This window comes from Dreissena polymorpha, chromosome 12 (assembly GCF_020536995.1).
Source record: "Dreissena polymorpha isolate Duluth1 chromosome 12, UMN_Dpol_1.0, whole genome shotgun sequence".
Classification (NCBI taxonomy): domain Eukaryota; kingdom Metazoa; phylum Mollusca; class Bivalvia; order Myida; family Dreissenidae; genus Dreissena; species Dreissena polymorpha.
In genome coordinates, this window is record NC_068366.1 from 27,758,748 (window position 1) to 27,780,500 (window position 21,753).

The following is a 21,753-nucleotide window of genomic DNA, read 5'->3' on the forward strand; positions in this document are numbered from 1 at the left end:
TCTTTCGTGTGTCACACCGTCTAATGATGGTGAACAAATGTGCCAAATGATTTTAAAATCTCACAATGAATCACAAAGTAATGGCCCGGACAAGCTCATTTATGGCCATTTTTGACCTTCAAACTCAAATTGACGTAAATCTTTCGCGCAACACACCATCTAATGATGGTTAACAAATGTGCCAAATGATTTTAAAATCTGACAATGAACAACAAAGTTATGGCCCGGACAAGCTTGTTCCGCCCGCAAATATCGCAAATCTAATAACCAGTTTTTTCCTTCGGAAAACCTGGTTAAAAATCCTACTAGAAGCAAGTACATAGCAGGCATTAACCCTTTGCATGCTGGGAAATTTGTCGTCTGCTAAAATATCGTCTGCTGAATTTCTAAAATTAGCATTTTCTTCGATTTTTTTTCTTCAAAAAATACTATCAGAATAGCAAACAGTTTGGATCCTGATGAGACGCCACGTTCTGTGGCGTCTCATCTAGATCCAAACTGTTTGCAAAGGCCTCCAAAATTCGGTTCCAGCACTGAGAATTAAAATCGTGATGACAAACAACAAATATAACAATTGGGAATTGCATTTTGAATCAGTTCATGTAAAATGTATTGGATAGTTCAATTTATTGTCAAAGTTGAGTTTGCCATTAGCTGTCTTTTTATACATTTATATTTTTGATATGCATGCATTAAGACATTTGTACATGTTAATAAATGCCTTTTTTCAAAACCGTTGAAACAGTACTTTAAGGCCCATAACTAGAGCTGACTGACTCAAGTGTCACATGACAGAGACACTTCTACACACACCTTTGGCTTAAAACTATATATAAAGCATGTGGCTAAGAAATCCAATGAAATGTGAAGGCTGGTAAAAAGATTAACAACACATTGTAAATTGTAATTTTTAATTTTGTTTTGTAGTTCATCCAGTATGTACAGTTGCTATACAAAAACTATGCACACATAAAGAGCAGAGGAAAGCATCAGTAATGAATGAAATACAAAGATTGGAAAGAGTATACAATACTAAAGATTAGCAAGACCAAAAACACAGAAACATGAAATATGAATGAATGTTGACATTAAACAAGAGGACCATATTGTTCCTTTGACACTGACATGACAGAGCACAAACACCAGCCCTTATGAAAATAGTGCAGAAGTTGCTGCAATCCCTAATGCTCAAATACTGCTGTTATTAATCCCTGCATGCAGTCCAAGAAGCTCAAATGGTGCTAAGATCAATTCCAGCAGCTCTGGCAATGGCCTCCACCCTCTCCAACTCTCTCTGAGAGGCCTCATCAGCTGCAGTCAGCTGGTTCTGCAAGTAAAAAATGAGTGCTCTAGTAAGTCTGTTGAATTAAGTGGGAAATTACAAACCCCACAACATACATGTAAGGGGACAATCCACTTGTGAGCGCAAAAGAAGGAGTTATTGCAATGTCATGCTGTATGTTTCATGCTTGAAAATAGAGCTAACAGAGGCCAGCAACCTTCACTTATTTGCTCTTGTTGGAGTTTCTTGCTTTTTTTCTAACAAAAAAAGTTTGTATAGCCACGTCTGTATATATTTTGTTATTTCAAATGTATATTCATTATTAGCTCATCTCTGCTACAGAAATGGCATTGTGATTTATGTTTACTTAATACCTTTTTCCTACCTGTTATTTTTTTTCTCAGAAATGCGGAAATGAGAATGTCTTAGCATGTTGACATATTCTTTGTAAATGTATGTGTTTAGATGATGTTCTATGTACAAGTCTCGAAAAAATGTCTGTCTGTCTGTAGCAGGAGTCAACAAATGTAAGCTATGATTGTTGCTATTTAGTAGTTTTTTTTAATTATTCTTATTTGCAAAATATCTCTTGAGACACCTAAACCTTGATTTTAAGAGAACATTATTCGTCTATATCAAGTGATGTAGCCCTTGACATTTAAACTTGATGTTATGCCTCTCATGTAGAACGAAAAACACACATAAAGTTTTAACATGATGACCAAATGGATATATTTTATTGTTTTGAAATGAAATTTGTGGACTTAAAAAAGGGCATATAAGTTGAATAGTTATATCAATAATAATATCAACAAGAAACGTCCAAGACGGGTGATGCTCCCTAAAGTTTGTTTTTGTAACAATATTGTACTATATATTCAGATAAAAGGAAACGTTTTGAGGGCACCGTAGTTGGGGGGGCAATAATTTTTTTATACAAAATTTCAAAGGGCCATAACTTTGTGAAAAATCATCAGACTAGAACTTGCTGATAATATGCACATAACCTCTTGGTAGTGAAGCTTCCCATAAAGTTTCATTGAATTCCGGTCATTAGTTGCTGAGAAATAGCCCGGACAAAAAATGTGCACGGACGGACAAACAGACGCACACACCAACAGACGAAGCGGCGACTATATGCTCCCCCCAAAATATATTTTGGGGAAGCATAATAAAAATAAATAAAATAGAAGTTTTTTTTTGGATAAAAAGAATACATTTTTGTAGTTTCATGCCAAGAGCATAATTTGTTCTTGTTATTAATCAAATATGTATTTTTTTTCTTAAAGTGATCATTAACCTTTACCTCATTGATGCCACATGTAATCCTATCTTAGTATCTTTATATTCAAGATCTTTTAATTAGCTTATTTTATGTTTGACTTATTACAAATTAGTTGTTTTTCAGTTATTAAACATTAAACTTTTATCTATAATACGCCCCCTTGGTGCAAAGAGGTACCATGTGACAGTGAAATTAGAAGGCACATGCCACCTTTTTGCACCAATGGACATTGACCCCACCCACCCCATATGCAAGCTATCTCGCAATCTGAACAAACAATACAGCACAATATTTATAACAAGAGCTGTCAGAGGACAGCGCGCTCGACTATTCGAGTGCTTGACAGTATAAAGTAGGCCATCATGGGGAAATTGTTCATTTTCAATAATTTATTAGACGATTTTTCAAAAATAAAACAAGAGCTGTCACCATAGGCTGACTTATGCCCCCTATAAACGCTTGATAGAAGTCATGAGCTTTTTTCGAAACCTAAACGCAGATTTCAAAACCTAAACGCGGACCCTAAGGTAAAGGTCAAGGGAGTAAAAATTTGTGTGTGTATGGAAAGGCCTTGTCCACATACACATGCGTATCAAATATGATGGTTATATCTCAAAAGACAAAAAAGTTATGATCATTTTTCAAAACCTAAACGCAGATTTCAAAACCTAAACGCGGACCCTACGTTCAAGGTCAAGGTCACAGGGGTCAACATTTGTGTGCGTATGGAAAGGCCTTGTCCATATACACATGCATACCAAATATGAAGTTTATATCTCAAGGGACATAGAAGTTATGAGCATTTTTCGAAACCTAAACGCAGATTTCGAAACCTAGACTCGGACCCTAAGTTCAAGGTCAAGGTCACAGGGGTAATTTTTTTGTGCATATGGAAAGGCCTTGTCCATATACACATGCATACCAAATATGAAGGTTATATCTCAAGGGACATAGAAGTTATGAGCATTTTTCGAAACCTAAACGCAGAGTGTGACGGAAAGATGAACAGAGGGACAGTCCAATCACTATATGCCCCCTTTTCTTCAAAAGGGGGGATAAAAAGGAAAAAAAATAATTTATTTTTGGGGGAGGGGGGGGGGGGTTGAGAGGGGAATTATGTGGGGTGCGGTCATTTATAAGATGATGCTTCGAAAATAAAAAAAGGAATTTTTTTTTATTTTTTTTTGTGTGGGGGGGAGGGGGGGGGGGGGGGGGGTAGGGGGTGTATGATGTGGGGTGTGGTCATTTATAAGATGATCTTTCAAAAATAAAAAAGGAAAAAAAAAATTGGGGGGGGGTGGGGGTGGGGCAGGGAATCTTGGGTGGGGCGTGGGGTATTGTTTGGGTGGAATCCATTGTGGTATTCAGGTAAGTGTTGTTTTGTCGAAGTTTTAATAAAATCTGATCATAAATAAAGAAGTTATGGCAATTTAAGCAAAATGTTCAATTATCTAAGTATAAAAGGGGCCATAATTCTGTAAAAATGCTTGATACAGTTGTCTGCTCTTGTTTATAGGTTGGGGTCATGTTGGTAAACAAGTAAGCAAAATATGAAAGCAATATGTCAAGGGACACAGGAGATATTTGGGGTAGTACGCAAACTTTAACATAGATTTATCAATAATATGCATATTCTAAGTATTAAAGGGGCAATAATTTTGACAAAATGCTTGATAGAGTTGTCTGCTCATGTGTATAGGTTGGGGTCATGATGATAAACAAGTATGCAAAATATGAAAGCAACATGTCAAGGGACATTGGAAATATTTGGGGTAGTACGCAAACTTTAACATAGATTTATCAATAATATGCATATTCTATGTATAAAAGGGGCAATAATTCTGTCAAAATGCTTGATACAGTTGTCTGCTCTTGTTTATAGGTTGGGGTCAATCGTCATGATGGTAAACAAGTATGCAAAATATGAAAGCAATATGTCAAGGGACATTGGAAATATTTGGGGAAGTACGCAAACTTTAACATAGATTTATCAATAATATGCATATTCTAAGTATAAAACGGGAAATAATTCTGTCAAAATGCTTGATACAGTTGTCTGCTCTTGTTTATAGGTTGAGGTCATGATGGTAAACATGTATGCAAAATATGAAAGCAATATGTCAAGGGACAATATAGGGAAATATTTAGCGTAATACGCAAACTTTAACATTTGCACGTTAACGCAGACCCTGGGGTGAGTAGGATAGTTCCATTATATATATTTCATATATAATAGTCAAACTAAAAAGCAATAGTAAGTCAAGCCACAGAGAAACACATTGGTTGTCATGCATTCATAAATCAGTTAAGTTGGTTTTTTATGGCAATTTCGGGGCCGATATTCGGCCCCATTCCCCTAAAAAAAGAGTATATATTTTCCCCCAATTTTGTAGAAAAAAATCCCCTCCAAAAGTAAAAAAAAAAAAAAAAAAATTTTTTTTCAAGAAATAACTGATAAATATATTTCAAATTTATTTCAAAAACAACTAAGTATATAACTATAATTAATATGATTTTTTATTGTTATAAAGAGTTATATTAAATTAGTTTTTCCCAAATCAGTGGACTTTTCACATGAATTGCATTTTTTGCCCAAAATAGTCAGAAAAAGGCCTGATGTATATATATTGTGTCAATTTTTGTTGATAAAATCATTTCAATTTGGTCCATTTTATTGATAAAAAATGCTCAAATTTGCCATTTTATCGATTACAAAAATCCCAATTAGACTCAAATTGGCTTGGAAAACTGAGACTGTGCATGACGGCTGCAATGTCTGAAACTAATGTTGAAAAAATAATTGATATATATTTAAGAAAAAGGACAGCGATATTCAGCTGTGAATATTACACTCATACATACATGTTCATTCATATAATAAAAATCATTACATTATAAAAGAGTGAATTTTTTATTTTCCCCTTTTCCTTAAAAAAACGACGTGTTTTTCCCCTTTGGACGGGCCCCGCCACCATTCCCCTATAGGTGAAAAAAACCACACTGAAGTTTTAGATAGCAAACCTGATTTCAGCACAAAGAGGGCACCAACCTGCATGAACTCTGCATTATCCATGAATTCTTTAAGTGCATCCGAGTGGAAAGTGACATACTGGTCAAGGTGGTTTTTGGCTTTCTGCTTCTCCTGCTCTTCCCTGCAGTCATAAAACATTGGAATATTTACCATTAAACATTTAGAGAAGTTGTGATCTAAACAATGGTTATATGGTTAAGATTTAAATACAACAAGAGATGTGTTTGTCAAAAACACAATGCCCCCTTCTGCGCCGCTTTGAAGCCATATATTTCAACTTTGATATTAAAGGATGACCTTGACCTTTCACCACTTAAAATGTGCAGCTCCATGAGATACACATGCATGCCAAATATCACGTTGCTATTTTCAATATTGCAAAAGTCATGACCAATGTTAAAGTTCAAAAACTATATGCCACCCTTCAGGGGCATAAAAACGAGATGAAGAGAACTGAATTAGTAAAACAGCAAAAGCTGCATACAGAAGACATATAAGAAAAAAAAATGTACATTGCACACTAGTAGTTGAAAGGCACACTTAAGCATCAATGAAGAATACTTGATCACAAAAATAGGGGGGCTGTGGGGGTGGGCACAGATTGATTTCAGTGAAACAGATAAAATATGAAATTTAGAGAAAATATTCTGTGTTTACATATATGCTAAGTGAGAAAAAAAACAACACAGCTGACATCAGAAACTGTTGTATTTATCGCCCAATTCGAACCAGCAAAATAAAAAGTGCTGTCACCAGAAAATAAAACAAAACCCAATAACTCAATAAATATCAAAGAAAGAGTTATGGTTCTTTTACTCTGCACTTATTCTCAGTCTTGTTATGATTATATGAAGTTTCATTTGAGTTATGATCTGTGCTAGACAATTACACTATCTAAGTGGGCTCTGCACAAGAAAATAACAGTCACAATAACTCCCAAAACATTGAAGAGTGCTATAGTTCTTGCAATCTGCACTTTTTGACCATCTTATGGCCTTACATGCCAAATACCAAACCTCTGTGGTTTCATAGATGTTTAAGATTTTCATCAACATGTAAGAGAATTTAAAAACATATCAAAATTGACCCCTGAGTCATAAAATGGTAGAGGACTACTACATTTGTATACAGTGTTATATGCCACATATAAGATCTCTCTCTCATGTCGTTTATAGAAGATTTTACGTTATATTGCTTAAAGGCGTGATTTGAACAAATTTAGGGAATGCCACTGGACGATATTTCGCACAAATTTAAGTCATTGCAATAAGAAATGTATTCATGTTTTCAGCTCTAATGACTAACATATGAAACAGATCACAACAATTTGAACATCATGGAGAGTGGGACACCAAAAGATCATTCCTATATTGTTTTGATTAAATCTCCAGGCAGTTCAGGAGAAGTCGTTAGTCGTGAAGTTTACCGATGCACACCCTGATGGATTAAGATCATCCTTAAAGCTCTTGATGAGCACACTGCGCTAAGCAGAACTAAAATCATCAAGGACATTGCCCTATTTATGTTTAAGAATTAATTCAAACTCTTCCTAAGCCCTATCAATACAACTTGGGAAAGAAAGGGATTCAGCTGAAAGGAGAAGAAATCACACCCTTGTATAATCCCCATAAAGATGATTGATTGGCATGGCCTTAAATGGAGAGTTGAACAGTACCAGGGTAGTCTCCAATTTGCTCTACATGCACTCTCAGGGGTGTGATTAAGGTGAAGTCTGAGGGGAGGAAAATTCTGTAGACTGATTTTGACTCCCTGGATCACGTGCATAACGCAATGACAAACCTCAAAATAGACATTTTAATAAACACCATCTTAAACTTATGAACAAAATATGAAACCCATTTTAAAATACCGATTTTAATTGGAAGATTGGGAATTCAATCGACAGCCAATGACATCGCTCGTTTGAAAAAATATTAAGACAGAATACCTGTGTAATATGCACAGAGATTTCGCAGGTGGTGGATTTTTGGGACGCTTATGAAATACACCTGCGGGATCGGTTGTGCTTTCACCCATTTTTTTTCGAATTAACGCAAATCGCGGAAATGACCTCGGATAACCCAATCCGCGGAAATCTGCGGAAAAAAATCACACCCCTGACTCTCCCCTGTATGCTTACCAATGTCTGAGCCTCTTGATCTCGTTGTCCAGGCCGCCCAGTGTGAGTGTGGAGTGGTCGTTTAGCTGCACAATGTCTGTCTGTAGGTCCTCACACTTCTGCTGGAGCGTCTCCAACTGCTTCTGGTTAAACTGCACCACAACAAACACACATAAACAACATACTGTGTGTCACATAAAGCATAAAAGGCATGCAAAAGAAGATTATTTTGGGACACTTATGTATAAACGTAGTAACTTAAGTTAGCTAAACTATTTACCTGGCCAGTCACGAATTCTTTTGTGATAAAAATTCCTCAACTTAGGTAAAAAACGTTAATTACTGGATTTCATTGTACTTGATTTGCCCGTGACTTCCTTGTTAACTATGAGCCATTAATCATCGGTTAACTATGTACATGTATTTATTTGTTAATTGCAGTTGCCACCTTTTCATAGTTAGTTAGGAGGATTTTCAGAGGAAGGACTGAGAAAACGCCCAGCCATGAAGTTATTTGTAGAATAAGACCCTTTTTTTATATTACTTATACACAGACGAATTTGTGAATGTAAACTGGCTAAATATTTGGAGAAATTATTTGTAATTAAAGAAACTGAAACAGAAATTACATTGGACTTGAATTCCTCCATAAACTTGTTGTACATTTCATCACTTGTTATTGTACAGATGAATTGACAATATTAGACTTGCCAAATTCACCATGTAATCAACTGCATTCACTTAAGTTATACGGTTCACCTCATAACAGCAAATTGCGTATGTCCTGTTAATGGTACAAGCTATGAGACATGTGGTCATGTACAATTGAATTACAACACAACCATTTCAACATACAACCAAGGCTTTCTGTGGAGGTTTTAAAGTTTTAAGTATAATTATAGTATTATATAAATGTAACATGTGCCTCAATGGCCGTGTCCAATTGTGGCCATTTACCAGGGGAAATGCCCTGCATGTAAGAGAACCACACAAGGGAAATCTGTAAGGAGATTTATACTGCACCAGCATGTAAGAGAACCACACAAGGGAAATCTGTTAGGAGATTTATACTGCCACCAGAATGTAAGAGAACCACACAAGGGAAATCTGTTAGGAGATTTATACTGCCACCAGCATGTAAGAGAACCACACAAGGGAAATCTGTTAGGAGATTTATACTGCCACCAGTATGTAGAGAACCACACAAGGGAAATCTGTAAGGAGATTTATACTCCCAACCAGTGGCTTCCGACAAGAATTGTTAAGTACGACAGTAAAACATCTTTAAATCAGAATCACAACGGGATTGCAAAACTGTTGAATAATTGATGGCCTTGAGTGATTGATGTGTACATACTGAGAATTCATAATAACTCACTTAAATATTCAACCATCAGAGAAACGATGTATATTTGACAAGATAAATCCTAAATAAATGGTAATAAATACTTGAACTGTTCAATTATAAACATTTGTACAAAAAGGGTAAAATTTAAGAACAGCATTTTAGAAAATTAACAAGAGCTATCCATGCACAGTTATCACAAACCCACATAACAATTTGAAATATTCAGTCTTGATAAATCCTGTATTTTAATTATTGATTACTAAGTTTAACTTTAATGGTAGCAATATGGTTCTTGTGAGACTAAAATCATCTTGTGTAGTTAAATATTAGATCCATGTTATTTTAAAATCCTTTTATGCATGGTTTGTTTAGTAAACAAGACTTATTTCTAAAACAAGAAAGAAAAGATGGTCTTGTGTTGCTCACTTGTATTTGAGCAGATAAGAATGTTGCATTGAAATTCTATATTAATAATATGACCCTGGGGTGTTGCAATTTTAACCCCATGGGCATTTTTCTAACAGTCCTAAAAGCTCATCCTGCACATTGGAAGGTGCGATAAAAAATCTTAAGTTATATCTCCTTAGACCTCTTGGTATGAACTTAACCTTAAAGGCGCAACATAGTTCTTGTGTGCAAGACATGGTCTCATTAAGGTGTCATTTCTTCTTAGTTATATTTAAAACCTCCAATTTAGCCCAGGACAGTAAAAGGTTAAGATAAGCACTCAGCATATTAAGATAAGCACTATGCATATTATGATAAACTCTCAGAATGTTATGATAAACTCTCAGCATATTATGATAAACTCTCAGCATATAATGATAAAATCTCAGCAGATTATGATAAACTCTCAGCATATTAAGATAAGCGTTCAGCATATTATAATAAACTGTTAGGATATTAAGATAAGCGCGCAGCATATTAAGATAAACTCAGCATTATATATTATGATAAACTCTCAGTATATGATAAAAAATCAGCAGATTATGATAAACTCTCAGCATATTAAGATAAACTCTCAGCATTATACATTATGATAAACTCTCAGTATAATATGATAAACTTTCAGCATTTTATGATAAACTCTCAGCATATTATGATAAGCACTCAGCATATTATGATAAAATCACAGCATATTAAGATAGGCACTCAGCATATAATGATAATCTCTCAGCAAAATCAATAAGCACTCAGCATATTAAGAAAAGTGCTCAGTATATTAAGATAAACTCTCAGCATATTATGATAAACTCTTTGCATATTAAGATAAACTCTTAGCATAATCAACAAGCACTCAGCATATTAAGATAAGCACTCAGCATATAATGATAAACTCTTAGCATATTGTGATAAACTCTCAGAATAATCAATAAGCACTCAGAATATAATAATAAACTTTCAGCATATTGTGTTAACCTCTCAGCTTAATATGATAAACTCTTCGCATATTATGATAACCTCTCAGCATAAAATGATAACGCTCAGCATATTATAATAAACTCTCAGCTTATAAAGATAGGTACTCAGCATATTAAGATAAGCACTCAGCATATTATGGTAAGCATTCAACATATTAAGAAAGGCACTGAGAATATTATGATTAACTTCAAGCATATTCAACTAGAGCTTTGTCACAGACGTGACGAATACCCCCACATGCAGCATTGACACAGACTATTTTGCATGTCGTCTTCACAAAAAACACCGGACACCATGCTCAATTTATAAAACGCACTAAGTGACCCCTTGACCTAGTTTTTGACCCAGAAAGGCGCATGTTCTAACCTGGCCCTAAGATCATCTCCATAAAACTTCTGAACAAGTTTGGTGAAGATCTAATGTAAACTACTTGAATCAGAGAGCGGAGGCCATGCTGAATGTTAAAAAACGCACTAAGTGACCCCGTGACCTAGTTTTAGGCCCGGAATGGCCCATGTTCAAACTTGTCCTAGAGATCATTTAGATAAAACTTGTGACCAAGTTTGGTGAGAATTGGATGAAAACTACTTGAATAAGAGAGCAGACAACATGGTGAGGTTTAAAACGCACTAAGATACCCCGTGACCTAGTTTTTGACCCGGCAAGACCCATATACAAACTTGACCTAGATATCATCTAGATACAACTTCTGGCCAAGTTTGGTGAAGATTGGATGAAAACTACTTGAATTAGAGAGCGGACAACATTGTGATGTTTAAAACGCTGCTAAGTCAACCCGTGACCTTGTTTTGACCTGGCAAGACCCATATTCAAACTTGCCCTAGACATTATCACGATACAACTTCTTACCAATTTTGGTGAAGATTCGATAAAGACTACTTGAATTAGAGAGCGGACAACATGATGAGGTATAAGTGACCCCGTGTCCTAGTTTTTGACCCGGCATGGCCCATGTTCCAACTTGACCTACACATCATCTAGTTACAACTTCTGACCAAGTGTGGTGAAGATCAGATTTAAACTACTTGAAATAGAGAGCGGACACCATCTCAATGTGTTAAACGAACTAAGTGACCCGTGACCTTGTTTTGACCCGGCAAGACCCAAATTCAAACTTGCCCTAGACATTATCAAGATACAACTTCTTACCAATTTTGGTGAAGATTGGATAAAAACTACTTGAATTAGAGAGCTGACAACATGGTGAGGCTTAAGTGACCCGTGACCTAGTTTTTGACCCGGCATGGCCCATGTTCGAACTTGACCTACACATCATCTAGTTACAACTTCTGACCAAGTGTGATGAAGATCAGATTTAAACTACTTGAAATAGAGAGCAGCCACCATCTCAATGTGTTAAACGTACTAAATGACCCTGTTACCTAGTTTTTGATCTGGCATGGCCCATGTTCGAACTTGGCCTTCAGATCATCTAAATAAAACTTCTGACCAAGTTTGGTGAAGATCGGATGAAAACTACTTGAATAAGAGAGAGGACACCATGCTGAACGTTAAAAAACTCACTAAGTGACCCCCTGACCTAGTTTTTGACCCGGCAAGGCACACGTTCCAACTTGGCCTTAAGATCATCTAGATACAACTTCTGACCAAGTGTGGTGAAGATCGGACGAAAACTACATGAGTTAGAGAGCAGACAACATGCTGAATGTTTAAAACACACTAAGTGACCCCGTGACCTAGTTTTTGACCCGGCAAGGCCCATGGTCGAACATGGCCTAGACATCATGTAGATACAACTTCTGACCAAGTTTGGTGAAGATCGGATGAAAACTACTTGTATTAGAGAGCGGACAACATGCTGAATGTTTAAAACGCACTAAGTGACCCCGTGACCTAGTTTTTGACCCGGCAAGACCCATGTTCAAACTTGGCCTAAACATCATCTAGATACAACTTCTGACCAGTTTGGTGAAGATCGGATGAAAACTACTTGAATTAGAGAGCAGACAACATGCTGAATGTTTAAAACGTACTAAGTGACCCCGTGACCTAGTTTTTGACCCCGCAAGGCCCAAGTTAAAACTTGGCCTAGACATCATCTAGATACAACTTCTGACCAAGTTTGGTGAAGATAGGATGAAAACTACTTGAATTAGAGAGCGGACAACATGCTGAATGTTTAAAACGCTGCTAAGTGACCTTGTGACCTTGTTTTGACCTGGCAAGACCCATATTCAAACTTGCCCTAGACATTATCACGATACAACTTCTTACCAATTTTGGTGAAGATTGGATAAAAACTACTTGAATTAGAGAGCTGACAACATGGTGAGGTTTAAGTGACCCGTGACCTAGTTTTTGACCCGACATGGCCCATGTTCGAACTTGACCTTCACATCATCTAGTTACAACTTCTGACCAAGTGTGGTGAAGATCGAATTTAAACTACTTGAAATAGAGACCGGCCGCCATCTCAATGTGTTAAACGTACTAAATGACCCTGTGACCTAGTTTTTGATCTGGCATGGCCCATGTTCGAACTTGGCCTTCAGATCATCTCTATAAAACTTCTGACCAAGTTTGGTGAAGATCGGATGAAAACTACTTGAATAAGAGAGAGGACACCATGCTGAACGTTACAACTCACTAAGTGACCCCGTGACCTAGTTTTTAACCCGGCAAGGCACATGTTCCAACTTGGCCTTAAGATCATCTAGATACAACTTCTGACCAAGAATGGTGAAGATCGGACGAAAACTACTTGAGTTAGAGAGCGGACAACATGCTGAATGTTTAAAAAGCACTAAGTGACCCCGTGACATAGTTTTTGACCTGGCAAGGCCCATGGTCGAACATGGCCTAGACATCATGTAGATACAACTTCTGACCAAGTTTGGTGAAGATCGGAATAACACTTCTTGAATTAGAGAGCGGACAACATGCTGAATGTTAAAAACGCACTAAGTGACCCTGTGACCTAGTTTTTGACCCAGCAAGGCCCATGTTTGAACTTGGCCTAGACATCATGTAGATACAACTTCTGACCAAGTTTGGTGAAGATCGGAATAACACTTCTTGAATAAGAGAGCGGACAACATGCTGAATGTTAAAAACGCACTAAGTGACCCCGTGACCTAGTTTTTGACCCAGCAAGGCCCATGTTTGATCTTGGCCTAGACATCATGTAGATACAACTTCTGACAAAGTTTGGTGAAGATCGGATGAAAACTACTTGAATTAGAGAGCAGACAACATGCTGAATGTTAAAAACGCACTAAGTGAACCCATGACCTAGTTTTTGACCCGGCAAGGCCCATGTTCGAACTTGGCCTAGACATCATCTAGATACAACTTCTGACCAGTTTGGCGAAGATCGGATGAAAACTACTTGAATTAGACAGCAGACAACATGCTGAATGTTTAAAACGCACTAAGTGACCCCGTGACCTAGTTTTTGACCCCGCAAGGCCCATGTTCAAACTTGGCCTAGACATCATCTAGATACAACTTCTGACCAAGTTTGGTGAAGATCGGATGAAAACTACTTGAATTAGAGAGCGGACACTTAATAGGGACCGACAGACCGACCGACACACAAGTTCACTCCCATATACCCCCGTAAACTTCGTTTGTGGGGGTATAATAATCACTAAGCATATTAATATATTAAGCACTCAGCATATTAACTCTTTACCATTTAGAAACATATGTTGATGCATTTGTAGTTCTTTAGAAAGGTATATTCAATTTAAAGCCTTTCTTACTAGATTCAAGTTTTTAAAATTTGTGATAATCAATAAAAGCAAATGTCTCTGTAGTTTCATTGTCAACACAAATACTTGTAAGGGGTTGAGATGTTTAATATTAGGGCCATAACTCTGATTATCTATTACACATTTGCATCAAAATAACGTGGTTCAAATGCTGATGAATATGATATCATTGTTTCATCACTTGTACACTTCAACTTCTGGATGGTCATGTAAAAAATGTAAAGTTTTATTTCTAAAGAGGGCTATGAATCTGCAAATATTGGCACAAACAATTCACAAAAATAAGCAGAGGCATAAATTCACATTCTGTTATTAATAAAATGCTGATGTGGAAATACTTTAATTTCACTTCCCTCTAGCAGTTACCCTTACACGTTTGGATGAACAAAGGCTCCAACACAGTTAGAGACAGTAGACTATAGCCATTAAGTGAGTACCTGTCGTTTGGTTTCCACTTCATCTTCCGCCCTCTTGAACTTGCTCTCCAGTAGAGTTAACTCATTCTGAGCGTCACTCAGATGTTCAGTCACCTATCAAACAAACAGGTATCAGTGAAAATATGATTACCTTATCTTCTACATTCACCTATCAAACAAACAGGTATCAGTGAAAATATGATTACCTTATCTTCTACATTCACCTATCAAACAAACAGGTATCAGTGAAAATATGATTACCTTATCTTCTACATTCACCTATCAAACAAACAGGTATTAGTGAAAATATGATGACCTCAACCTTCTTCATAATCAAGCATCAATGCTCACGCTGGCCTTCAGAACATAATAGCCATCATTTTTTCCTTAAAAAAACCCAGCCAAAACAGATGCGGACTTTTTCGCAAAATGGTACTGAAGGCAAAAAAACAACAACAATGAATCTCATTTTATCTATGTTTTATCAAATGTATATCTATTGGATTTAAGTCATAATATATACTTAAAAACAAGCATAATATCAGTGTCATTTTCTTTTAAATATAATCATGGCTTTACAATAAAGAATACCATCAAGGTTGTGGATGTGACTTAACAAACCAGACATCAGCTACAGTTACATACATAATATTAAGCTGCTTAATTTGCATGCCAATATAGAACCCACACATATGAAGATTCCTCTAATGTCTTTGCAAACATAGACTTTTCCAATGATAATATATTACCAATTATTGTCAATTAAACTTTTGATAGGTTGCTCTTTGGTATAAATAATTCTTGATTTTAGATTGCTTTCAAACAAAAGTATGTCCTGTGGTTATATATTTCCCTTTCAGCAATAAAACAGGACAAGTGCAACATGACAGAAGTTAATATAGGTCCTAATCTGAAGCTCTACAGTGATATTTGAAATCAAGGCTTTACTAAAGTGGACACCAGCTTTCCCAGGACGGGTTTAAATTCTGATGGCAAGTGATTTTTAAAAGTGGGTAGTCTGTTGGGCAAGTCGATTGTTATAGCAACATTTCTCTGTTTTTTTCTTTTTCAATTATCAAACCCTTTTGAGCTAATATCAATAATTATTACATGTAGTTACATGTAAAAGTGATGACTGAGCATAGCCATTGCATATATGTAGCCCATCTAATGGTGTTCTAATTGGAAGTGTGTCTTACATAGCAGATGTTATGTAATGATCCTAAATTCAGAATATAATAACTTAAATATCAGTACACAAACTCCTGAAATAAATAATTACACAAATTTTTTAAACTTATACAAATTTAACTTGTTTAAGACTAGAAAAATCATATCAATGATTGTAATTAATATAATGCCAAATTTGGAAGAAACACTCAGTTTAAAATTAAAATGCATATTGATAGTTTTTATTATTATAAAACTTGAGTTTTCAGTTTTTAATACTAAAGCTTAGAACTTTATATGTATATAGATATAAGAAAAACAAGAAATGTGTTTGTCAGAAACACTATGTCCCCTTCTGCGCCGCTTTGACTTTTTTTTTTTGACCTTTGACCTTGAAGGATGACCTTGACCTTTCACCACTCAAAATGTGCAGCTCCATGAGATACATATGCATGCCAAATATCAAGTTGCTATCTTCAATATTGCAAAAGTTATTGCAAATGTTAAAGTTGGCGCAAACCAACAGACCAACCAACCAACAGACAGGGCAAAAACAATAATGTTCCCCACTATAGTGGGTGGGGGACATAAAAATGCCACAAAAACAAATTTGAAATGTTTCAGTTGATTAAGTAAAATAAATCATAAAAACATAACTTTGTGTACATAATTTTATTGCTTTCTACATTTAATCTTGTTTTGCATGTGTCTGTTAATAAAAAATAACAACAAACATTGCCATGAACATGTCAGGAATATTTTCAAAGATGTTCCAAATAACTTGCCATCTGGGAAATTGGCACTGAATCCTCCTAGAAAGATGGAGCAATACCAAGAATTGTGCAACTTGTTAAGGTAAAATTACCGTACGCTTGTTGGTCATTGTCAGCTTGGGTACTAATTAACCAATTTATGTCTAGTGTCTAGAAAAAAGGCCTTGGCAAACAGCGCAGACCCAGATGAGACACCGCATGATGCATCATGCGGTGTCTCATCAGGGTCTGGGCTGTTTGCTTACAGGTATTTCTGTAAGAAATATTCTAAATAAAAAAATAAATATACTAGACAATCCCTAATTTTGGAAATAAATTGATCCAATTTAGAAGGATGGGATAGTCCACTAGGCATAAATGAGTTAAATGTACCCCGGGTAAGTATACTTAATAGTACCCAGTGTACGGAAAATATACTTTAATGTTACCCGGAATTCTTACCCTGAATTGGCTGTTGAGGGCTAATTTTTTCAAATTAATTATGTTCATAATTATTTGTGTCAATATAGCCTCAATATTATTGAAAATCTTTCTAAACAAGAGCTGTCACCATAGGATGACTTATGCCCCCTTTAAACGCTTGATAGAAGTTATGAGCTTTTTTCGAAACTGAAACGCAGATTTCGAAACCTAAACGCGGTCACAGCGGTAAAAATTAGGGATGCAAGAGGTTAACCGGTTTACTGATTAACTTACTGAAACGACCAGTTAACCTGTTACATTTTTTGGGAAAAGATTTACCTGGAAAAAATATTTGATCATGTTTTTTTTATGGAATAATTCGTTCGATTTTACTTTTTTCGAGTGACATACTGCCAACTTTTGCTGGCGACAAGTTAAAACAACATGTCGCACCATCGACCGTAATAAATAACGTGTCAACAATCGAAGTAATAAAGCAATTAATCAATACCTTTGTGATAACAAATAAGGGGTATTTTTTGATAACTGACACTATTGCTTTTTGACTCCCTAAATTTAAACAAACAAACTTCGATGAGAGGGAGCTATTAGCGTGGACGTAATAGACACGTTTATTGAACTCGCGATAAAAAACAGTTGAGACATTGGACGGCTTATTTTTATGTGTTAACCAATATCCAACACTGATTGCTTACCGTGTTTATAAGTAACAATTTTATCAAGAATTGCATTTGTAATTAAAATCTTGATGAGTTAACATCGTTTTGTTCATAAAAAACTAATATCATTATGATAATTTATGTCCAATGATTCCACCGTTACCGTCCGATGAAAGTTTTATTTAAGAAAGAAAACTATTATCCAAATAAATAATTAAACATCCATTAAAAATATTTAAAAAAATTAAACCGTTAAATTAAGTATCTGTTAAATTTCTTTAAATATGCGCGCTATGGTACGTTTTACAAACATACGTAACTATCAGTATTTGAGATGATAATACTTAGTTACCTCGCTATTAAATAAATGTACTGATTATATTAAACATTAAACATTTATTTCGTTCAAAATGAATTTAATTTGCATTTGTGTCTTTTATTTCACACATTTTTTAATTGTATAATTAAAATCAAATGATATTACTTCGGCTACAAATGCTAAAATGCAAACAACAAAATATACAATTATTGAATAAGAAGAGATGCGGATTCGTTGAACACACATTACCCACTTTACGTCAAATTGAGAGGGAAACAAGATGTGTTTGTGAAACACTATGTCCCCATATATTTGACCTTTGACCTTGAAGGATGACCTTGACCTTTCACCACTCAAAATGTGCAGCTCCATGAGATACACATGCATGCCAAATATCAAGTTGCTATCTTCAATATTGCAAAAGTGTACATTAAATAAGCGATTTTGACCCATATATTTGACCTTTGACCTTGAAGGATGGCCTTGACTTTTCACCACTCAAAATGTGCAGCTCCATGAGATACACATGCAGCGTTCTAGATAAGCTGCGTATCAGCGTAATATACGCATAAGAAATATCAAAATATGCTCAATTTATAATTTCCGTGCGTACATTTAAGCAGGCCAATCTGGACTTTGCGCAAATGCTGTAAATTCTCTGCGTACAACGTAAACAAAAAATTTAAACAGCCGATTGTCCTTCTCCAAAATATGAGACTGGTTATCGTAAAAATTAGAGCTAATTTGTGCGCTGGATTGTACAAATAGTTAGGCATTCGGTATGTTTACTCTGTATTATCTAGATGGATTGTATTGATTTTTTTTAAACAGACAGTCAAGCGCTTGTGTTTATAAAATTACATGAAGAGGTCAGCATGGCTTTTTCGAAGCCAAAACAAATCACTTCTCAAAGTAAAATTGATTATTTTATAAGGCAAAAGTTGTATCCAGTAATAACATGTACTGCCAATACTGAATTATTAAACTTCCTCCGTTTTCAAATAAAAAAGGACACACTTAAAAGTTGGCAAAACAGTTTTCCATGGCTCACAGTGGGGGACGATAAGGATGAAGTTTGTCTTAAATGTAAAATCTGCCAACAATACAAGTTAAAAAATCATATAACACTTTAAAAGAAACATACTTCTATAAAGGAATACACTTAGTTAATGGTTTATTGTGTTTAACATGATTAAAGTAGCGTTTCTGTACCCCAGCTATATTCTTGTTTTACTTTTAGCAAATTACCCTTCAAGCCAGGCAAAATTTGACCATTTACCCCCATGCTTTGAAAAGTGGGGGTATTTACCCTCTTGTGTCATAAATTATCTATAACGCTGCTCATGCATGCCAAATATGAAGTTGCCATCTTCAATTTTGCAAAATTTATGGCAAATGTTAAAGTTTGACGCAAACAAACAAACACACAGAGCAACAAACCAACAGACAGGGCAAAAATAATATGTCCCCCACTATAGTGGTGGGGGACATAAAAACATTTCCATATTAAGCCAATTTGAGTTTCAAAAATTAAAACAGAATGAACAAAGGGACACACCATTTTTGTGAGCAATACGACGTGAAAGTAATATATGCGGCCCAACCAAATTAATAACACGTGAAAATGAACATTGTGTAGTTCTTTAATTATTTACTACTATGCATTTACGCAGGAAAAATAAATAAAATATATAGCATACATTTACAAAATTATTTAAATATATTATATAATACATTTTATTACGAAACTGGCATGCTACCAACGTAAGCGATTTCAAATTTGAAACTAGAAATGGCGCGGCAGAGGCCGATGCCTATCCCCACGCCGCATGTTTGACCCAGGGGCGCCCCAGGGTTGGTAATGGGGCCATGCATAGTTGAGATTGACCGTATTGTCATAAGAGAAGTTCAGTATCAATTAGAAGGGAATCGGTGTAGAAATGAAGAAATTATAGTAAAAGGCAATTTTGGGTGGGCGTGGCCTATGTGGGCTTGGCGCCCCAGGGTTGGTAATGGGACCATGCATAGCTTAGATTGACAGTATTGTCATAAGAGAGGTTCAATATCAATTTGAAGTGAATCTGTGTAGAAATGAAGAAATTGTAGTAAAAGGCAATTTTGGGTGGGCGTGGCCAATGTGGGCGGGGCGCCCCAGGGTTTGTAATGTGGCCTTGCATAGTTGAGATTGACCGTATTGTCATAAGAGAGGTTCAGTATCAATTTGAAGACAATCAGTGTAGAAATGAAGAAATAATAGTAAAATAACCTAAAAAAAATGAGTAACAAGGGCTGTTTGTAAAACATGCATGCCCCCCATATGGGCTGTCCGTTGTAGTGGCAGCCATTGTGTGAATACGTTTTTGTCACTGTGACCTTGACCTTTTACCTAGTGACCTGAAAATCAATAGGGGTCATCTGCTAGTCACGATCCATGTACCTATGAAGTGTCATGATCCTAGGCAAAAGCATTCTTGAGTTATCATCTGAAAATCATTTTACTATTTCGGGTCACTGTGACCTTGACCTTTGACCTTGTGACCTCAAAATCAATAGGAGTCATCTGCGAGTCATGATCAATCTACCTGTGAAGTTTCATGATCCTAGGCATATGCGTTCTTGAGTTATCATCCGAAAACCGTTTTACTATTTCGGGTCACTGTGACCTTGACCTTTGACCTAGTGACCTCAAAATCAATAGGGGTCATCTGCGAGTCATGATCAATCTACCCATGAAGTTTCATGATCCTAGGCCTATGCATTCTTGAGTTATCATCCGGGAACCATTTTACTATTTCGGGTCACCGTGACCTTGACCTTTGACCTAGTGACCTCAAAATCAATAGAAGTCATTTGTGAGTCATGATCAATCTACCCATGAAGTTTCATGATCCTAGGCTTATGCGTTCTTGAGTTATCATTCAAAAACCATTTTACTATTTCGGGTCACCGTGACCTTGACCTTTGACCTAGCGACCTCAAAATCAATAGGGGTCATCTGCGAGTCATGATCAATGTACCTATTAAGTTTCATGATCCTAGGCCCAAGCGTTCTTGAGTTATCGTCTGACAACCACCTGGTGGACGGACCGACAGACCGACCGACAGACCGACGGACCGACCGACATGAGCAAAGCAATATACCCCCTCTTCTTCGAAGGGGGGCATAAAAATCTCTGACCCGGGCCGTATTCACCAAACAATTCTTAGACTTAAGTCTAACAATAAAGAAAATTCTTTAAATTAGAATATTCAATAATTTCTTTAATTTTGAATCAAACTCTGCAGTAAACACCTCTTTCTATATTATTTTTCATATAGAACATTTTGTTGATGACATAATCACCAGTGGAGGCCTGTATATATTCAAACACTGAATACATTTTTCTTGGTTCTAAGTCTATTCTTTATTCTTAAGTCTAAGAATCGGTTGGTGAATACGGGCCCCGGCCCCACCCCAACCCCATTACTTTTGACCCAGGGGTCAGATCAAAATTCCAAATAGTTCACCTTCGCACATATGCTCATAGCTACCATGTGTGTAGGTTTCAAGGTTCTAGTGCTAATAGTGTAGGAGGAGCAGGTGGCCAGGACGGACGGACAGACAGATGGACATAACCACAATATCCCCACTTTTTCTCCGAAAAGCGTGGGGATAATTACTTTTGTTTCTACAGAGCGGTTCGAGCGGTATGAGATTTTTTACGTATCATTAATCATTTTAACTTACTTTAGGCGTTTCGGTTAACCGGTT

The 21,753-nt window shown here is 36.2% G+C and overlaps 1 protein-coding gene across 6 annotated transcripts in view; it reads right to left on the minus strand.

Moving 5' to 3' along the window:
- Window positions 1–894: 894 nt before the first annotated feature.
- LOC127853309 (kinetochore protein NDC80 homolog) overlaps window positions 895–21,753 on the minus strand; it is a 100,143-nt gene continuing 79,284 nt past the window's right edge. For all 6 annotated transcript variants that reach the window (XM_052387725.1, XM_052387723.1, XM_052387724.1 and 3 more), the window contains exons 14-17: window positions 14,680–14,772; window positions 7,739–7,869; window positions 5,617–5,719; window positions 895–1,327 (exon numbers count right to left, since the gene is read on the minus strand). In XM_052387725.1, the coding sequence (XP_052243685.1) occupies window positions 1,232–1,327; window positions 5,617–5,719; window positions 7,739–7,869; window positions 14,680–14,772 (423 nt within the window). In that variant the 3' untranslated portion in view covers window positions 895–1,231. The remainder of the gene's footprint in view (window positions 1,328–5,616; window positions 5,720–7,738; window positions 7,870–14,679; window positions 14,773–21,753) is intronic.